General features: G+C 41.1%; 3 protein-coding genes and 1 long non-coding RNA gene across 4 annotated transcripts; 2 read left to right on the top strand and 2 right to left on the bottom strand.

Annotated features, from left to right (window-relative positions):
* Positions 1–711: 711 nt before the first annotated feature.
* Positions 712–3,355, bottom strand: LOC123473975. Its single transcript, XM_045175727.1, has 2 exons — positions 3,212–3,355; positions 712–3,135 (listed from the first exon to the last, which is right to left on the bottom strand). Exons 1-2 carry the CDS (start codon positions 3,236–3,238, stop codon positions 1,552–1,554), a joined length of 1,611 nt encoding a protein of 536 aa, XP_045031662.1. The 5' UTR covers positions 3,239–3,355; the 3' UTR covers positions 712–1,551.
* Positions 3,356–4,755: 1,400 nt separating this feature from the next.
* LOC116921577 lies at positions 4,756–5,733 on the top strand. Its single transcript, XR_004393404.2, has 3 exons — positions 4,756–4,857; positions 4,969–5,145; positions 5,210–5,733. It is a non-coding gene; the product is annotated as an uncharacterized LOC116921577 (long non-coding RNA).
* An 844-nt stretch (positions 5,734–6,577) lies between these two features.
* Positions 6,578–7,546, bottom strand: LOC116920397. The gene is made up of 2 exons (XM_032926620.2): positions 7,394–7,546; positions 6,578–7,305 (listed from the first exon to the last, which is right to left on the bottom strand). Exons 1-2 carry the CDS (start codon positions 7,415–7,417, stop codon positions 6,712–6,714), a joined length of 618 nt encoding a protein of 205 aa, XP_032782511.2. The 5' UTR covers positions 7,418–7,546; the 3' UTR covers positions 6,578–6,711.
* A 1,347-nt stretch (positions 7,547–8,893) lies between these two features.
* On the top strand, positions 8,894–12,852 carry LOC116918509. Its single transcript, XM_032924232.2, has 4 exons — positions 8,894–9,154; positions 9,327–9,588; positions 9,649–9,949; positions 10,024–12,852. The coding sequence occupies exons 2-4, from the start codon at positions 9,424–9,426 to the stop codon at positions 12,573–12,575; spliced, it is 3,018 nt and encodes a 1,005-aa protein (XP_032780123.2). The 5' UTR covers positions 8,894–9,154; positions 9,327–9,423; the 3' UTR covers positions 12,576–12,852.
* Positions 12,853–14,602: the final 1,750 nt, after the last annotated feature.

Genomic DNA, 14,602 nt, shown 5'->3' with positions numbered 1-14,602 from the left:
CCAGAAATTTTCCCGAAATAAAAAAAAAATCCGAAATGAAATATCCCGGAATTTTAAAAAGATCCCACCAATTGTAAAAGAAATCCTAAATAAATTCACACGTTTTTTTAAAATAAATTTTTATTATAGAAGTAATCTTAATTTTAAGAATATTTTTTCCCCTAAATTCCCACCAAGAAATGATTTATCCCGATATTTCCCGTTTTCCCATTTCATTCCCCGTTTACTTCAAATATCCCAAAATTTGGGATTTTCCCTGAAGAGTGGACACACTGATTCTAACTGACGTAAAGTAGAACAACGGAAAGCTGAAAATGTTGAAGTTTCCTTTCCACGACGCTAAAGATTCCACAGCTGCAGGTAATGTGCAAGGACAAGGGTGCGACTAGAGGATGGACGATCATTTTAATGAAGGCTAGGATATAGAAGGTCACAAACACCAGTACCACCCGTACAATTGATTAATCACACGTCTTTTCATCTGATTATTTTTAAAATCAGATATTATACTCGATTGAGGGCCTTCAGCAACTTACCCCTAGGCCCGTGCTCCTTTTGGCAAAGATCATATCGATGGTTGATTAATGGTTTGTGGTAATACGTTGGGCTTGCCATTTGGAGCAAGCGAAAGGGTTTGCAATGACCAAAAACTTTCTCATCGTCGACTGAAATTCGAAAAAAACAAACACGTTAAAGACAAGATCGAGCGACTTGGCTGCAGTTCTTGTTATAATGACAAGACATCTCACAAAAAAACAAAAACACTTTCTGCTTAAACTAAATGGAATCATAGCATACAATTGGACGGTAGACATTTACAGGGACACGGTTATAGATAAAATTCCAGACACTACATCTGAGAATTTTGTTTTCGTATCATCCTGACTCTCTTCGTCATCTGCATTAACGGTAGTTCCTCAGACTCCTTGGAGACGGGATTAAATGTCATCGAATGCAAAGCTTCGTGGTCGGGCAAGATATCCATTTGCAAAGATCCTGTAGCTGGAACAGCGGTTTCATCGATCAAAACCAAAGTCAAGTCGTCTTTTTCTCCAGACTCGCTGGAAACTGGATCCAACGTTGTCGTTCTTGGGGCTTCATCGCTGACATCTACGTCATGCACATCTTCAACGATCAGCGGGACGGCTGCCATCGGTGCAACTGGAACATCTACAATGTCATCGCGTTCGTCAGAATGTTTGGAAATTTCGCTCAAAGGAACAGCCATGTCGACAGGGACGGAAATGATGGCCGGCTGCTGAACCGACAGTTGTTCACCAGTCTTTCCTAATTCCTTCAGAACATCTTCCAGGGACAAGTCTTCGGCAGAGTGTCTGGAAATCGGCGTGGCAGATGTTGTCGTTCTGCGACGACTACCTCGACCTCTGTTAACTGATGTAGTACCAGTTGACATTACCTTATTCGGACTGTTCAAAGTTATTTGTTGCAATGCAACATTAGCAGCCTTAATTTTGCTAAAATCATTAGCTAATAAAAAGCTGTCGTCCTCAACTGAATCTACGGGTACTGGAACGCGAGCTGTTGTCGATCTCACACGGCTGAATCGATTCCTGTTAATAAGAGTTTCGCTTTTTGGTGAGACGACTTCCTGTCCCGTCCAACTGGAGCGGCTGTCGTTGTCCTGAATCGGCTGAAACGACTTCCCATTAGTGGACTGCGAGTCGTTGGTACAATAATAAGATCTTCCAGGGATACATCGTTCTGTTCAACGGAATCTCTCAAAACCGGAACACGGACAGTTGTCGATCTGAGTCGGCTGAATCGATTACCGGAAACCGAAGCATCACTGGACGTCGTTTGGGTCTCTTTAACAATTCCAGTTTGCTGTTCGTCAGAGGCTCTGGGCATGGAGCTCTTGACTGGATTCAATCGTATGCGATTTACTCGATTCCTGGGTACTTGATTGATGGGTGTCGCTGATTGGAATCGACCTCGTCCTTTTGAGACAACAGGAGACCGAGTTACAGCTGGGGCCATTGTTGTCACAGGAACGGTCCAGTCGTCTTGCTCATCAGATTGCTGGGAAATTAAGGTAGTCATGGCTGCATTGCTAACTTGATCAGTCAGCATCTGTGCTCCATCTTGAGTTACAGCCAGTTTTTCTACTCGTTCAAAGTCCATTTGCTCATCAGATTGAGTGGTTAATTGGACGACAGTGGCCGTTGTTTCGATTGCATCGTTGGTCGGCTCAGGTGCTACGGTAGTTCTGTCCGTAACGAAAACATCGTCTTGCTCATCAGATTGCAGAGAAACAGGAATTGTTGGCATTGCTGTAGTTCCAATTTCCTCAGTGCTAGCTGTTTCCACTTCTGTAACTGCCATAGTTGTTGTTGGGATATCAAAAGTCGTTTTCTCCAAGTCCTCCAAAGAAATGTCGACCTTCTCCGTAGAATCTACAGGTGTTGTGGGCGCTAAAGTGCTAGGTGAAATTGAATCAAGTGAGCTTTTCATTTGGATTCTGCCTCTGGTCAAAGGTGCCGACAGGGCTCCATTTAACACAGGTTTGGCTACAACAATCAAATCCTCCAAAGATACATCGTTCTTCTCAGTAGAACCTCTAGAAACCGAGTTGACACGATTAAAACGGCCTCGGATCGGCGAACTTGTTTGTTCTGGTCCCGGTGCAGCTGATTTCAGTGCCAAAACAACTGCGTCATCATCGTCTTGTTCCAAAGAATCTCTTCTAACGGATGTTGGGACAGCAGTTGTCGTCCGGAAACGATTAAATCGATTAGCAGCCATTGGATTGCGATTGACCACCGGCTTTGTCAAAACAAGGGCAATGTCATCGTTTTCCAGAGAATCTACTGAAATGGGTCTCGGGGTAGTAGATGTCCTCATTATTGTTTTAGCAATGGCCGGTTTGATGTTCAGCTCTTCCAGAGAAACATCCTGCTCAAGAGAATCTCTCAACACCACGTTACTGCGGACGGTGGTCGATCGGACGCGATTAATTCGTGGTCTTCGAACAGAAACCTCTGCAACATTCGCTAACGTCTTCATGTGGAACTTGATCTTACCCCTCGACGTTGTTTGGCTACGGTTTGCAACCGATGCGTCTTCGGCATTGGCATCCGTGAAACTGGGCGCGATTAGCATGGCTCCGACAAGACACTGTTTTGAAAAATGCGTAAAATGTTTAAGCTCAAATCGAGAATTCCCCGAATTTCTACACATTTGATTTGCATACCATTAAAATGCTGTTGAACAGACGCATGATGATTGTGTTATAGTAGTTGTCACTCTAGCAAAAACTGAAAGAATAACGCTAGTGTCCGCAGGTGGACCACCTATATACGCGATTTGCTGGAACCACGATACGCTGAGAAATGAAATAAATCAAAAAGACCTTGGGCTACTACGAGGCTATTTGCCACGTCGGTTTGCTTTTACTCTCCACAACAATTTAAAAGAACAATGACTTGGGCATCCAATTCGAAATCTATTTTTTCTTTTACTTTATGACATGTTTTTTTTTAGGATTCCGTATAATGAAGAAGTTGCCGTAAGGACATTAAAAAGAGCAAACGAGTTACGTAGACCTTCTTTTTTCCTTCCAAAATGGACAGTCGTGGACGAACTTGACACCGTTCGGTATCCAACAAAACGAGACAAGTCGGTGTGCGTGTTGAACGCTACCTGTTTTTCGGTAATTGTTTGATCGACCCACTTGACACTTGGCCCCATAATTTCATGCTAAACTCGTGTGCAATTTGCGTGAGTAAATACTTTACCCAATTATACAATGGCGAGTGCTGAGTGTTCTAAATTTTATCATTTTAAAAATCCCTGGCCTGCATATCATTTCACAGAAGCCTATACACTATACTCTCTATACAAAAGGAGTAATAGGCTAGCTATCGAAAAGGAAATCAGCCGGTCTTCGAAAGCGGGTGAAATATGAAATCAGACCTCGCCCTTGTTGAGGAATACAAAATTATACGCGTTTTGACAACGAATTGTGAGCCGTCTGGGAATGTAAGTCACATCCTTACGGCAGACTTGCCTTTGGCTTACAGACATTTTCCCACCTTTAAGGATATCCGACAGTTTGTTGGTAAAAGTGGTCAACTCTTTTCGTCCTAAAAATAAAATTATAATGCATAGCCTAAAACCTTTTTAACATGCGTGTTTTGTTTGAATTTTCTTCGGTGGAAATGAGGACAAGTTTGGCTTCCAATGCGGCAATAAGTGAAAGGGAAACTGGAACACCGTGACCTAAACAATATCGGATAGAAACTACAAAGCTTTCATTTTGGCCAATAACCATCAGGTTTATACATAATGAGATTTGTTCAGAGTCGTATTATAGAGTCAAAGGTGAACATATATAGAAGCGCAGCGCTATGGGCTGTAGCAAATTTTCTGGGTTAGTGGAGCACGGACGAAAAGATGCGCAAAGAGTTCGATAAAAAAACAAACAAATGCGTTTTACTATTTCCTCAATGCCGCCATTTGAAAAAGGCGTGAAAGAAAATTTACGAACAAGGTCGGAATTCGACTGAACCCTCTGGCAGATTTCAAGTGTTGGGAGCGGCAAGGAAAAGTCAACACTCCATACTTTTACGAACAAAAGCGACACAGATCATTCGCCAAAAAATAGATATACGATTATTATGCAAGATGTGGTGCAATGGGCGTTGTCCATCTAACGCCCGACATTCATGGGTAAAATAGAGTGGTCATACACGATATATAGAGCAACTGCAGATATAAGTAACTTGTCCAAGTATATACAAACTTACTGCAGCATTTGTTGTCTTATCACTATGGTCACGGTGTCCAACTTGTTAGGCTACAATGTAGGCCCTATATCTTCTGATCTTCATTTTTATGGTATTTGAGTTTGGCAGGCCCTGTCGATTGTGATGGCCGTTTAGATACGTTGTCGACAAAAACGCTTTTGGCATGAGATTACATCTGTTTCGTGAATTTCTTATGCTGTAGTGGAACCTTCCAATGGCGTCCCGAAACCTCAGCGGGCGTCCCGATAATCGACATATCACAAACGCATTTTAACGGGGAGGAAAACGGCCGAGGACACAAACTATCGACTCACGCTTTTTCACGCGTATTTTTGGATGCATTGCCGCTAGGCATTCAAGGCCACCAACGTTGAAATTCGTATGAGCCAAATTTTAGATTTTTGTTTTCAGATTTGACTAAATTTGGTTAACTCAAATGCCAGAGTTCCGTTGATGCCGCCAGTTGTAATGCAATTTAGTATGCAGATGAGTCAAGTGATGGACTACTCACGCAGCATCATATAATGAATTCAAAACCATAATAAACATATTCTTCATATATTTCACATTAACTTTCCTTTGAAGTTTTAATGTGTGACACGTTCAGATTAAATTTTCAGTTGATTGATCGTGATTCACGTTTGATTTTAGATTGGGCTGTTATTTCGCCCACTTGCAGAGAAAGTACGGCAAAGCCATCTGTTTACGACATCTGGAACTTGTGGTCGAAAACGAAAGCGAGAGCTGCTCGATTTCCTTTACAGTCTATTTCGTTTGATAACTTTATTATGTAACATGTGCGTATGCAAATCTAATCATTGCATGGCATCCAGTTATATTCGGGTAACAGTTATTCAGGAATAGTTCCGATCAAACAGGTCTATATTCAAAGGGTTCGATGAATGATTACATAAAAATACCTGTATTCCGCAAATCAAACCAAAATACAAGATTTGTCTTCTAGGACGATTTAAGTTTATTCCGTTTCAAATGTTTGGATCCTGGCAATTTTCTATAACGAAATTTACAATTTCCGGCAGGGAGCACCCATACAAAAACACCCTAAACAAAAGTATATAATAGCTGAGTCATCTAAAAATGGAATTATCAGGTCTATCCCGATTGCCATTGGCCACTCCTTCCTATAGTTACAGGTATACTATACACTGTTTCCGTCTTGTTTTTGTTTTGTTTTTTAATATCCGTTATCAACAACACACCATGACTGGTTACAATTGTCTAACGTTACGCAATGATAACAAATTCCAATAGGAATCACACAATATTAGTTGCTGGCCCTTATAAATCTTTTGGCCGATATACGACTGAAGCACGCAGAAAAAGTAGTCACGTGTAATTCCGTTCCGCTGGATGAAAAGCCAACGTCTATCGATTACGGAGCTTGAATTCAGTGCATTCAAAAGAAATGTAATGTGTTTCTCTTTTGTTTTCTCGAAATTCACCAACTTCATGCCGCGTAACGTCATGGATTCCAATAATGGAAAATATCGAAAAATTTCCATTTTCTCCTCCGCTTTTTTCGCCGGCGTATCGAAATTTTTGCTACGGCCTTCTAACCGATCATTAAGAACAACATAAATAAGCAATGACGTCTTTTAATGGCCATTTTCGTATGCAACATCGGAAATTTGTTGTTGAAACAACCTCCTTATACCTCGTTAGCATTGCAAACTATTGCGTTTAGCGCATCTTCTTTTCTATTTTTGGCAAAACTTTTATTGGCATGTACGAAGAAAGAGACCCGATCCCTTTCGAATAAATCAGATAACTCGACAATCGTGAACGTCAAATTTGAATTGAAAGGCGCGGGAGATCTGTATTTGCATAAAGAGAATGTGCTGCACGGCATCGAATGTAATACAAAATAGGATAGATAGCAGGTACGTCGATAAAAGTAAAAACATTTGACTACTTCTATAAAAGCTTATGGCCTTTCGTCCCGCGCCAATCGTTGCGCATTATTTTGGTGGAGCCAAATTTCCATCAAATCTTCGACTGACGTGTGATCGAACCTCCTATCCTTGACCGACTCCCACGAATCTCCAAACAGTTTCTTTAACAACTCGACGTCTTTCACTTCCCAGCTTCCCTGCAGCTCGTCGCTGACATCTCTCGTCCACTGTCGACTCGCCAACAATCTTTGGAAATCCTCGGCCGTGTGGACGTTTTGCTGGAGGAAGAGCCTGTCCACTTCTTCCGAAGAATCGAAACGATCGCGATTCATTTCATGCTGGACGAGGAGTTGCCATTCTTCGGGTGTTAACTGATGAACGTTGCTTCGTTTAATTAATCGATGTTCCACTGATGAGCTGTCGTCGTGGGCATCCTCCTCCGAGCTGTGAACGAGCTGGCCCTGTAGACTGGCCAAACCTACAGCTGAATCAGATGTTGCTGGTCGGGTGTTGAAAAGAGTTTCGTGAGAATCATCACGGTCAAGATGGGAGGCGTCATTTAATCGATGGATGGCGAAAGAACTGGTTTCTTTCAAATGCGTTGCCAGCACCAAGGCTACGGCAATCTTGGGAACAAAGAAGTTGGAAAACAGGATTAATCAAATGAGCAATTTATTTGTCTAAATTTTGAGGTTCATAAAAATGTATGTATACCATTGTTGAAGTAAGACGGCACATGTTTGATTGTTAGCTCAGATGGCTTTAAAAAACGTTGGGAGAATATACTTTTTCTGTCTAGGTATCCAGGTATTTATACGATTTTTGATGTTTGCTGATTTGGGTCGCGGAAGACAACCTAGCGGAGTCCAATCTATAGCCACGGGGAAGTCACCTTGGATTAAAACAACGTGCAAGGTTGTCGAACTAACTTTAGCGGTCTTGGTTTCATTGCTAAAATTGTGTAGATATGATTAGCGATGACCTAGACACAAGCCACAGTACGTCCTTTCGACGAGCTGTCCAGGAACAAGCGAAACTGCTGTGAGTGATACAACGCTGTGTGTAGCTTTCGTGAATATCTTTGAATAATAAATAGGGGAATTTTCTCGGTGTGTAAACATACTAAATAAGAGGTGTGTTTCCTTGTTTCGTTTTTCTAGCTCTCCTGGTGTTCGTGTGATGAATCAATGTCTAACGTTCCTCAACTCGGCTGGATGCTCACATTCATGGGGTATGATGAGAGAGGCCATACCAAGAAGATTTATTTGCTAAATTTGCAGCTGCCGTTTCAGAAGCATCGCTTGGAAGTTGGGTAAAACAACATTTCGAATTTCAGTTGAAAAGTTTTGATATTGCAAAATAAACAAAATATTCAAGAGAAATAGAACACAGCCGCATATACGTATGTACACAAATAGGAGTTAGCGTTCAATCACTGTCACTCAAACGTGTAGCGGAGATTCGGGGTTGGTTTAATAAACTTGGGTTTCACATATTTTCTTGGTGGCTATTTATTTAGTTTTAATATGAGGAAAGAGTAACGGATTTCACCATAATTGCTATACTCGGCGTGCAAGTGAAAGGGCTTGACTTTGGTAACGGGCACACGACGGCCTCGTCCACTACCAGTGGCGATTCGTCAAGTCATTAGTGAAAATGAGGCGGACAGGCTTAAACTTAGCCGTGCCTTAAACTCATCCTTACAACAGATGAAGTATAGGAAAAGTATTTTCTTTAAACAGTCCCATAATTGTCTAAATAAACTCTCACTTTTAAATTGAAATTCCTTTTCTTTTTGTTTCAAAAAAATGTAAAAGGTTAGAAAACAATTAAATCAATGGCCGTTTATTTCTTTCACGACGTTTGAATCTTTTTGTGTACGTGGGAAGGTCATATCAATCAAACAAAAGAACCAATCAATTATGGATCTAGGTTTCATTGGATTTTGTCCTTATTCACTTTCACTTCCGCATCAAAGTTCCGTCCTTATAAAAAATTATTATTATTTTTGTTTGCCTCTCTCTTCGTTTCGCAAAACATAATCCGGAAATGATTTGTTTAGTGAATATCGGTGCCATCACTTCCACCAAAACCATTACGGCCATTACGGCTGACAACTGACTGCTTCATGTAAAATTACCATTGACCTTGAAAATCCAAACTTCACAGCTATTCAAGAATTTTGAAAAATCTATATTATCTAATAATAAGTTATAATAGATTTAAGGTTGGTTGTGGTAAACTTTCTGTGATAGCAATGGGTGCAAAGAAAAACTGTGTGTTGTGTTCTTAAATTGCACAACTTGATATCTCGAACAGAGGAATAGCTTACCATTCGTCTTTGCTGTTGAACTTGTGAGTCGCGACCTTGGATTAGAAAAAACATCTCGCTAGGGGTCAGCTCTCAGCTGGGTCAGCCGAGGTTCAAAATAGATTCGTATCGGCCATTTTCGTCTGTTAACAACGACACAATTCGTAAGTTACATAAATGTCTCAATGGAAATTTTTGAAACCTCAGTTTAAGATGTTTGGATGCTTAAAATATTCACCACTGTGAAATTTTGCCAATCAACAATATTATATACCAATGATTTGAGAAAGGTCTCCAGTGATTTCCCAATAATAAGCTTCTTTTCCCATTTTGCAGGCTGCTTTAATCTAGTTGATACCAAATTAATTCCAAAAGTTCCAACATATGAGCCATAAAGACATCATCTGGAAGAATAGTCAGTACTGTAGCAAAGATGGCATATGCACACCGCCAACAAGTGATTTTTACCCTTGAAGATCTCAAACAAAGCACTGAATTCCCAGTTAGTGCTTGTGGAACAGAGCTTGCCCCAGAAAATTTTCTGACATCTCTTAGTATTCATTCTGGTGACGAAATTTTAGTTCCTGTATCCAAGAATGTAAATAATTTGATTTCATTCTGTTAAAAATTTTACTACTACTATAAAATTATTTTCTAGGACCTTTGCTTGCTTGAAGAATTGGGAGAAAAAATAGAAATGAGCAATTGGCAAATTGAGTGGCGGATTGATGCATCAGAGATAATCTCAGTCTCTCCTTCAGACTTCTCTGTGTCTCTGCTGCGTGAGCTAATTGCCTTGTCACTTAGAGACTTCCAAGAATTTGGCCAAGGAATAGAATCTGTGGAAGCAAACTTGTCACATGTTGCCCTTTATAGGGCTGTTGAAGCTAATGATGATGTTAATTACGATGTTGAACCGAAACGCTTCACTTCTGTCATAAACAAAGCGAAATGGACAGGTAATAAAATAAATAAAAACAGAAAAGTCAATGAAGTGATAAGAGATCAGAAAAATGTTTGGATTTTATTGTAGGATCGTTTGGGACCCTTATGTTACAAATTCCTGTTATTGGTGGGTTTCGCGGTGGTGATTTCCGTTTAAAAAATCGGAAACAGCAGAGCAAATTATTCAGTACCTCTCGAAATAGCAATCGCGCTTTTCATGTGACTGCATTTTACGATGATTGTCAAGTGTTTATGGAACCCATAACGAAAGGCTCTCGCCTTGATTTGGTATTTAACCTACGACACAAAGAAACAACCACATGCATCGCCCGACCGTTGAGTGAAGATTATAGCAGCCCATTGTATCGAATATGGCAGTCGCCTGTAATGCTTCAGAAGGATACTCATTCAGGAGCCATTGCACAATTATCGAAGAATGAACAAAAACTCAGAGATCTGTTCAGTAATTGGCGAAAAATCGATCACTCTCCAGTGGAGCTGTATGCCTTGCCCCTAGAGCATGATTATTGCAAAAACAATTTATCATTTAACTCTCTGAAAGGCATCGACCGTTCCACGGTTAATCTCATCTTATCCACCCTGGGAGATTTTGTTGACGTGCACCTCGCCATCGTCACCAAATACATAGGATACAAAGAAGATGATTGGACAACGTCCGGAAGAGAGCATCTGATAAAAAGAAATCAAGGAAAAACTCCTAAATATTTCCGCGAAAACGACTGGGTTGAATTCTGGGCCGGAAATTGGTTGGATCTTCAGAATCGTCGTCTCGCATTGCCACCACTTTCGATCGTCGTTCCCGATGAGCTCTTAGGATTTAATGAAGCAGTTTTCCATTGCGATCCACCACCCGACTACGGTGGGAAATTTGACGGACATACGTTTGATCGAGCTGCCATCATTATGTGGCCCCGGAATCAAACCTTGTCTACTGCCATCCGGTTTGGATTAGATCAAGCGCTGGATGTTGTTGAGAACGCTCCGAAGGAAAGTGATCCATTCCTTGTCATCACCGAAACGAAAAAAACCCAAATGCTGCACTTGTTAGACCTTTGCAAAAAGGAACCGAACAAATCGTGGTTTGCATGTGCGTCAGAGTGTAGTGATCTGCGTTGCGATAGAGCCATTCCGGTCTCTGTGCACGTTGCATCCAAGAGGACCCTTCGCTTGATTCATCTATGTTTGATTTGGAATTTACCTGAATGTGGTCTAGAGCTGCTCTGTCTTCTCTTCACTCGTCTTGACTCAACGAATTACCGTTGCCACCAATGTTGCATGTCGGACGAATCAACCGCTTTTGTAGGCGGCATTTGTTCTCGGGAAGTGGCAGACAAACTAGCAGAATTGGTTGTAATGCTTGACACGTGGAGTTGCAGTATTGTCAACGATTGCTTTAAGCCGTTGATCAACGAAAACATGGTATTCGATCTGAGACAGACCGGACATCTCGCCCATTTCGCGACTTGTCTCTTCCACCGCCAATGCTTTGAAGCGGCAATTTATGTCAGCGATCAGGTTTTCCGAATGCTGACCGACTTTTATTTGATTGAACTTGCTGAAACCCAATCTACAGATAGCGTTGTGGGCTCTTGCATCGACATGCTGGTTTTGATTGATGGTCTACCATCGGAGTACAGCCGACTTATTCAACTTTTATTTCAGCTGAAATCGTTGAGCGTTCGCCATCCATCAGTCGTGATCGGTTGGCTTCAGCAAAGCGATGTGACTCTGCTCAAGTCTCTGCCTCCATACTGGGATTTCTATGTGGATCTTGTAACCAAACTGGAAAATCAGCTGATGGAATTGAATGATCCCACCAACAGTTACACGTCTTCGTTTGAAGCTCTGGAAAAGGCTGCCGCTCAATTGATGGTGTCTTTCCTGAAACTGCAAGAAACACAGAAGCTTGAGATACTGATAGACAGGATTGTAAACTCCAAAAATCAAGAGGCAAGAATTTTGTTGGCAGCGATTCTTTCGTCCAGCAACGTTTGGGCTGTTCCAACAGCATCATCGATGGAATCCACGTTAATCACCCTGAGCGCTGCACGCGTTCAGCAGCTTGTTCGCTTCAAATTCCCCATGTTCAAGTGGGAGCAGCCTGATGCAATTCTGAAAGAACATCCTGCGGTGGAGCTCTTCCTCCATTCAACCAAAGAATCGATGACGTACAACGCATTCGCAAGCGAACAAGAAGCTCAGGCGTTTGCGTCCAAGTATTTCGGAGGCCAGAGGACCGTAACAGGTTACAGTGCAAAGGTGTCGGACATCCGACGTGGCCCAGATGACGTGATTTCTGTGACAATTTCAAAGACCCCAGAAATCTACGAATCGTCGTTGAAGCAACTGGCGTCTTTGGAAGCGGCGCTGTCGGGTCCGATGACCTGTTCACCAAACATAAAACAAATTGAGAATGCAGCAGTAGTGGCACTTGAAGCTCCGCCTAGCGTTACAGACCCGATTAACGAATCGTCCGACCCGATCGTCGAACGTAAGCAATCGAGAGCTCGAGTTAGTAAGAAGAGTGCGGGTCCATTGGCACCTCCTGGCAAACGTTCGAAACGAATTTCAATCAAGAATCAAGTCAAACAAACAGAAGAAGAAGAATCTATGCCGTGATGGTATACGTTCATTTGTAACATTACATTATTCGTTCTAATGTTGTTCTCTTGGAAGATTTCATTGGCTTTCCTTGTTATTGTTTTGTTTGTGTTTTTAAGGTCCAACCAAGAAATTTCGTGTTTTAAACATATTGCTTTTTTTTAAATCTGTTGTCATTAACTTGTTTTTTGCATTTGCCACTTCAGCAACGTTTGTTTTCTCTGATAACCCGGTCTACAAGTTTTGTGACATTTCAATAAACATGACAATATTATTTGTCATGCTTGAAAGCTCAGTCAGATTGATTTTGTTTTCTAAATTTTGTCTGTTGCACCCACGATCGTCTATTTTGAAATGACATGATGTGCAGTATCCTTTTGGGTTCATTTAAACTGCTACCGGTACAAGCTTTCTAAATACGAGCATATGCGTACTTATCATTATGGACATAGACTCGTGTTCATTCCATATTGGTAAACGGTGAATATCTAATATTCACATCTAGATGTATAATTTTATTGTGGTTATGACCTTTCCTATTCGTGACGCTTACAAATAAAAATAGTCGTGATGTACTGCTTCGCTATTGGGCCATCCTTCCCGACCAGGATGCCCTTCACAATCTTCTTGGGATGTCACCTCCATATCCTTAACTCACCGCTATTGCTAACGATTTCTCTTCTTCCAACCGAGGTCATCGGCTACAATTCAAGGTTACAACAGTGTGTTATTATTGAAAAGGTATTGCTGTGTGTGAAAAAGGTGCTTTAAGGCCAAGGAGCTTCAATGGATGCCCCGAGTGATGCGTAAGAACAATAGCAAAAATATGTGAGAATTCTCTGATGAAGCACATTGGTCAGTCCAAACCAAAGGTAAGGTACGAACATGAATAGAGAAGAACTTCCGAGGATATAGGCTGTGCAAATAGAAATCATTTGAAATGCAGCAGAATGAGAAGTTGACCTGAATTGCATTTGATTTAGTGAAGATTAGGTTAGGTTTCACTTTCAATGACAAGTAATCCCAAACAAGTCGGCCATCATGATTGAACAAAGTCTATAGGGGGGCACCTACCGATCTAAAGTTAAAGATTAAAAACTGGCAGAAGAAAAAGACTGCAAGTTTTTGTTTCCTCTTGCAGATTGTCGGTAGACATAATCCCAAATATGGACGCAGACAATGAGCCACGTTTAGAGACATTAATCATCAGAAGAAAGTTTGACGTAATTTCTCTTTGTTTCAACAAGACTGCCGACACGTGTCCGTTAGCAAATGTCATTATGATCATTTCGTTTTCACCCTCCTTTGTTTTTCTCTTAATTGTTTTTAAGTTAGAGAAAGAAAAACTTTTACTCTTTAATTTTCAATCCGTACCACATCTGTTGCTTTAAAAAACAAAACAACAAATGTATCGTCTTTTTATCGTGTTCCTCGTTTTCTTTGGGTTTTTTCCAATTCAGGCCATTTCAGACAGGTTCTGAACGTGCCAGTGGATACCTGTCACGTATGCACCGGTCACCCCGCTTTGCTTCGCCAACTGGATCACGCACACGAATGTCATTTCACTTGAAATTCAGCAGAATTTTAACGTATGTATCTAAAAAACACTTTCACGAATATTCAAGTGGCTTCACATTTCAAATTTAATCTTCTTCTTCGCTGCGTGTGAGAGAATTGAGAATATGGGTGGAGTCGTAATTGTGGACTATATTTATAGAACATCATTTTTGAACACGTATAGATAGTAATTACACTGTATTATATGGTGTACTACAATCTCCTGTTGTTTGCTGGAAGGCTCTGCCGTCTTCGAAATAGGAAATTTCATCTCATCAGGGTTATAGATTCTGCACGTACGCACGGTTTAATTGGAATGCACCTTCGCTAGATACTGACTAGTTTCGCTTCCATTTTTAGATGAAATTGCAAAACTCGATGACCTTATTATACTTATCCCCACCCCACAGGTCTACCTTGAAGTAGTCTATCCATCGAAATTGATGGTTTATTAACTAACTCACTTTTAAGTTCTGTTTATATCTTCT

Source organism: Daphnia magna, linkage group LG1, assembly GCF_020631705.1.
Source record: "Daphnia magna isolate NIES linkage group LG1, ASM2063170v1.1, whole genome shotgun sequence".
Lineage (NCBI taxonomy): Eukaryota > Metazoa > Arthropoda > Branchiopoda > Diplostraca > Daphniidae > Daphnia > Daphnia magna.
Note: the sequence above shows the minus strand (reverse complement) of the source record. Positions and strands in the feature narration are given on the sequence as shown.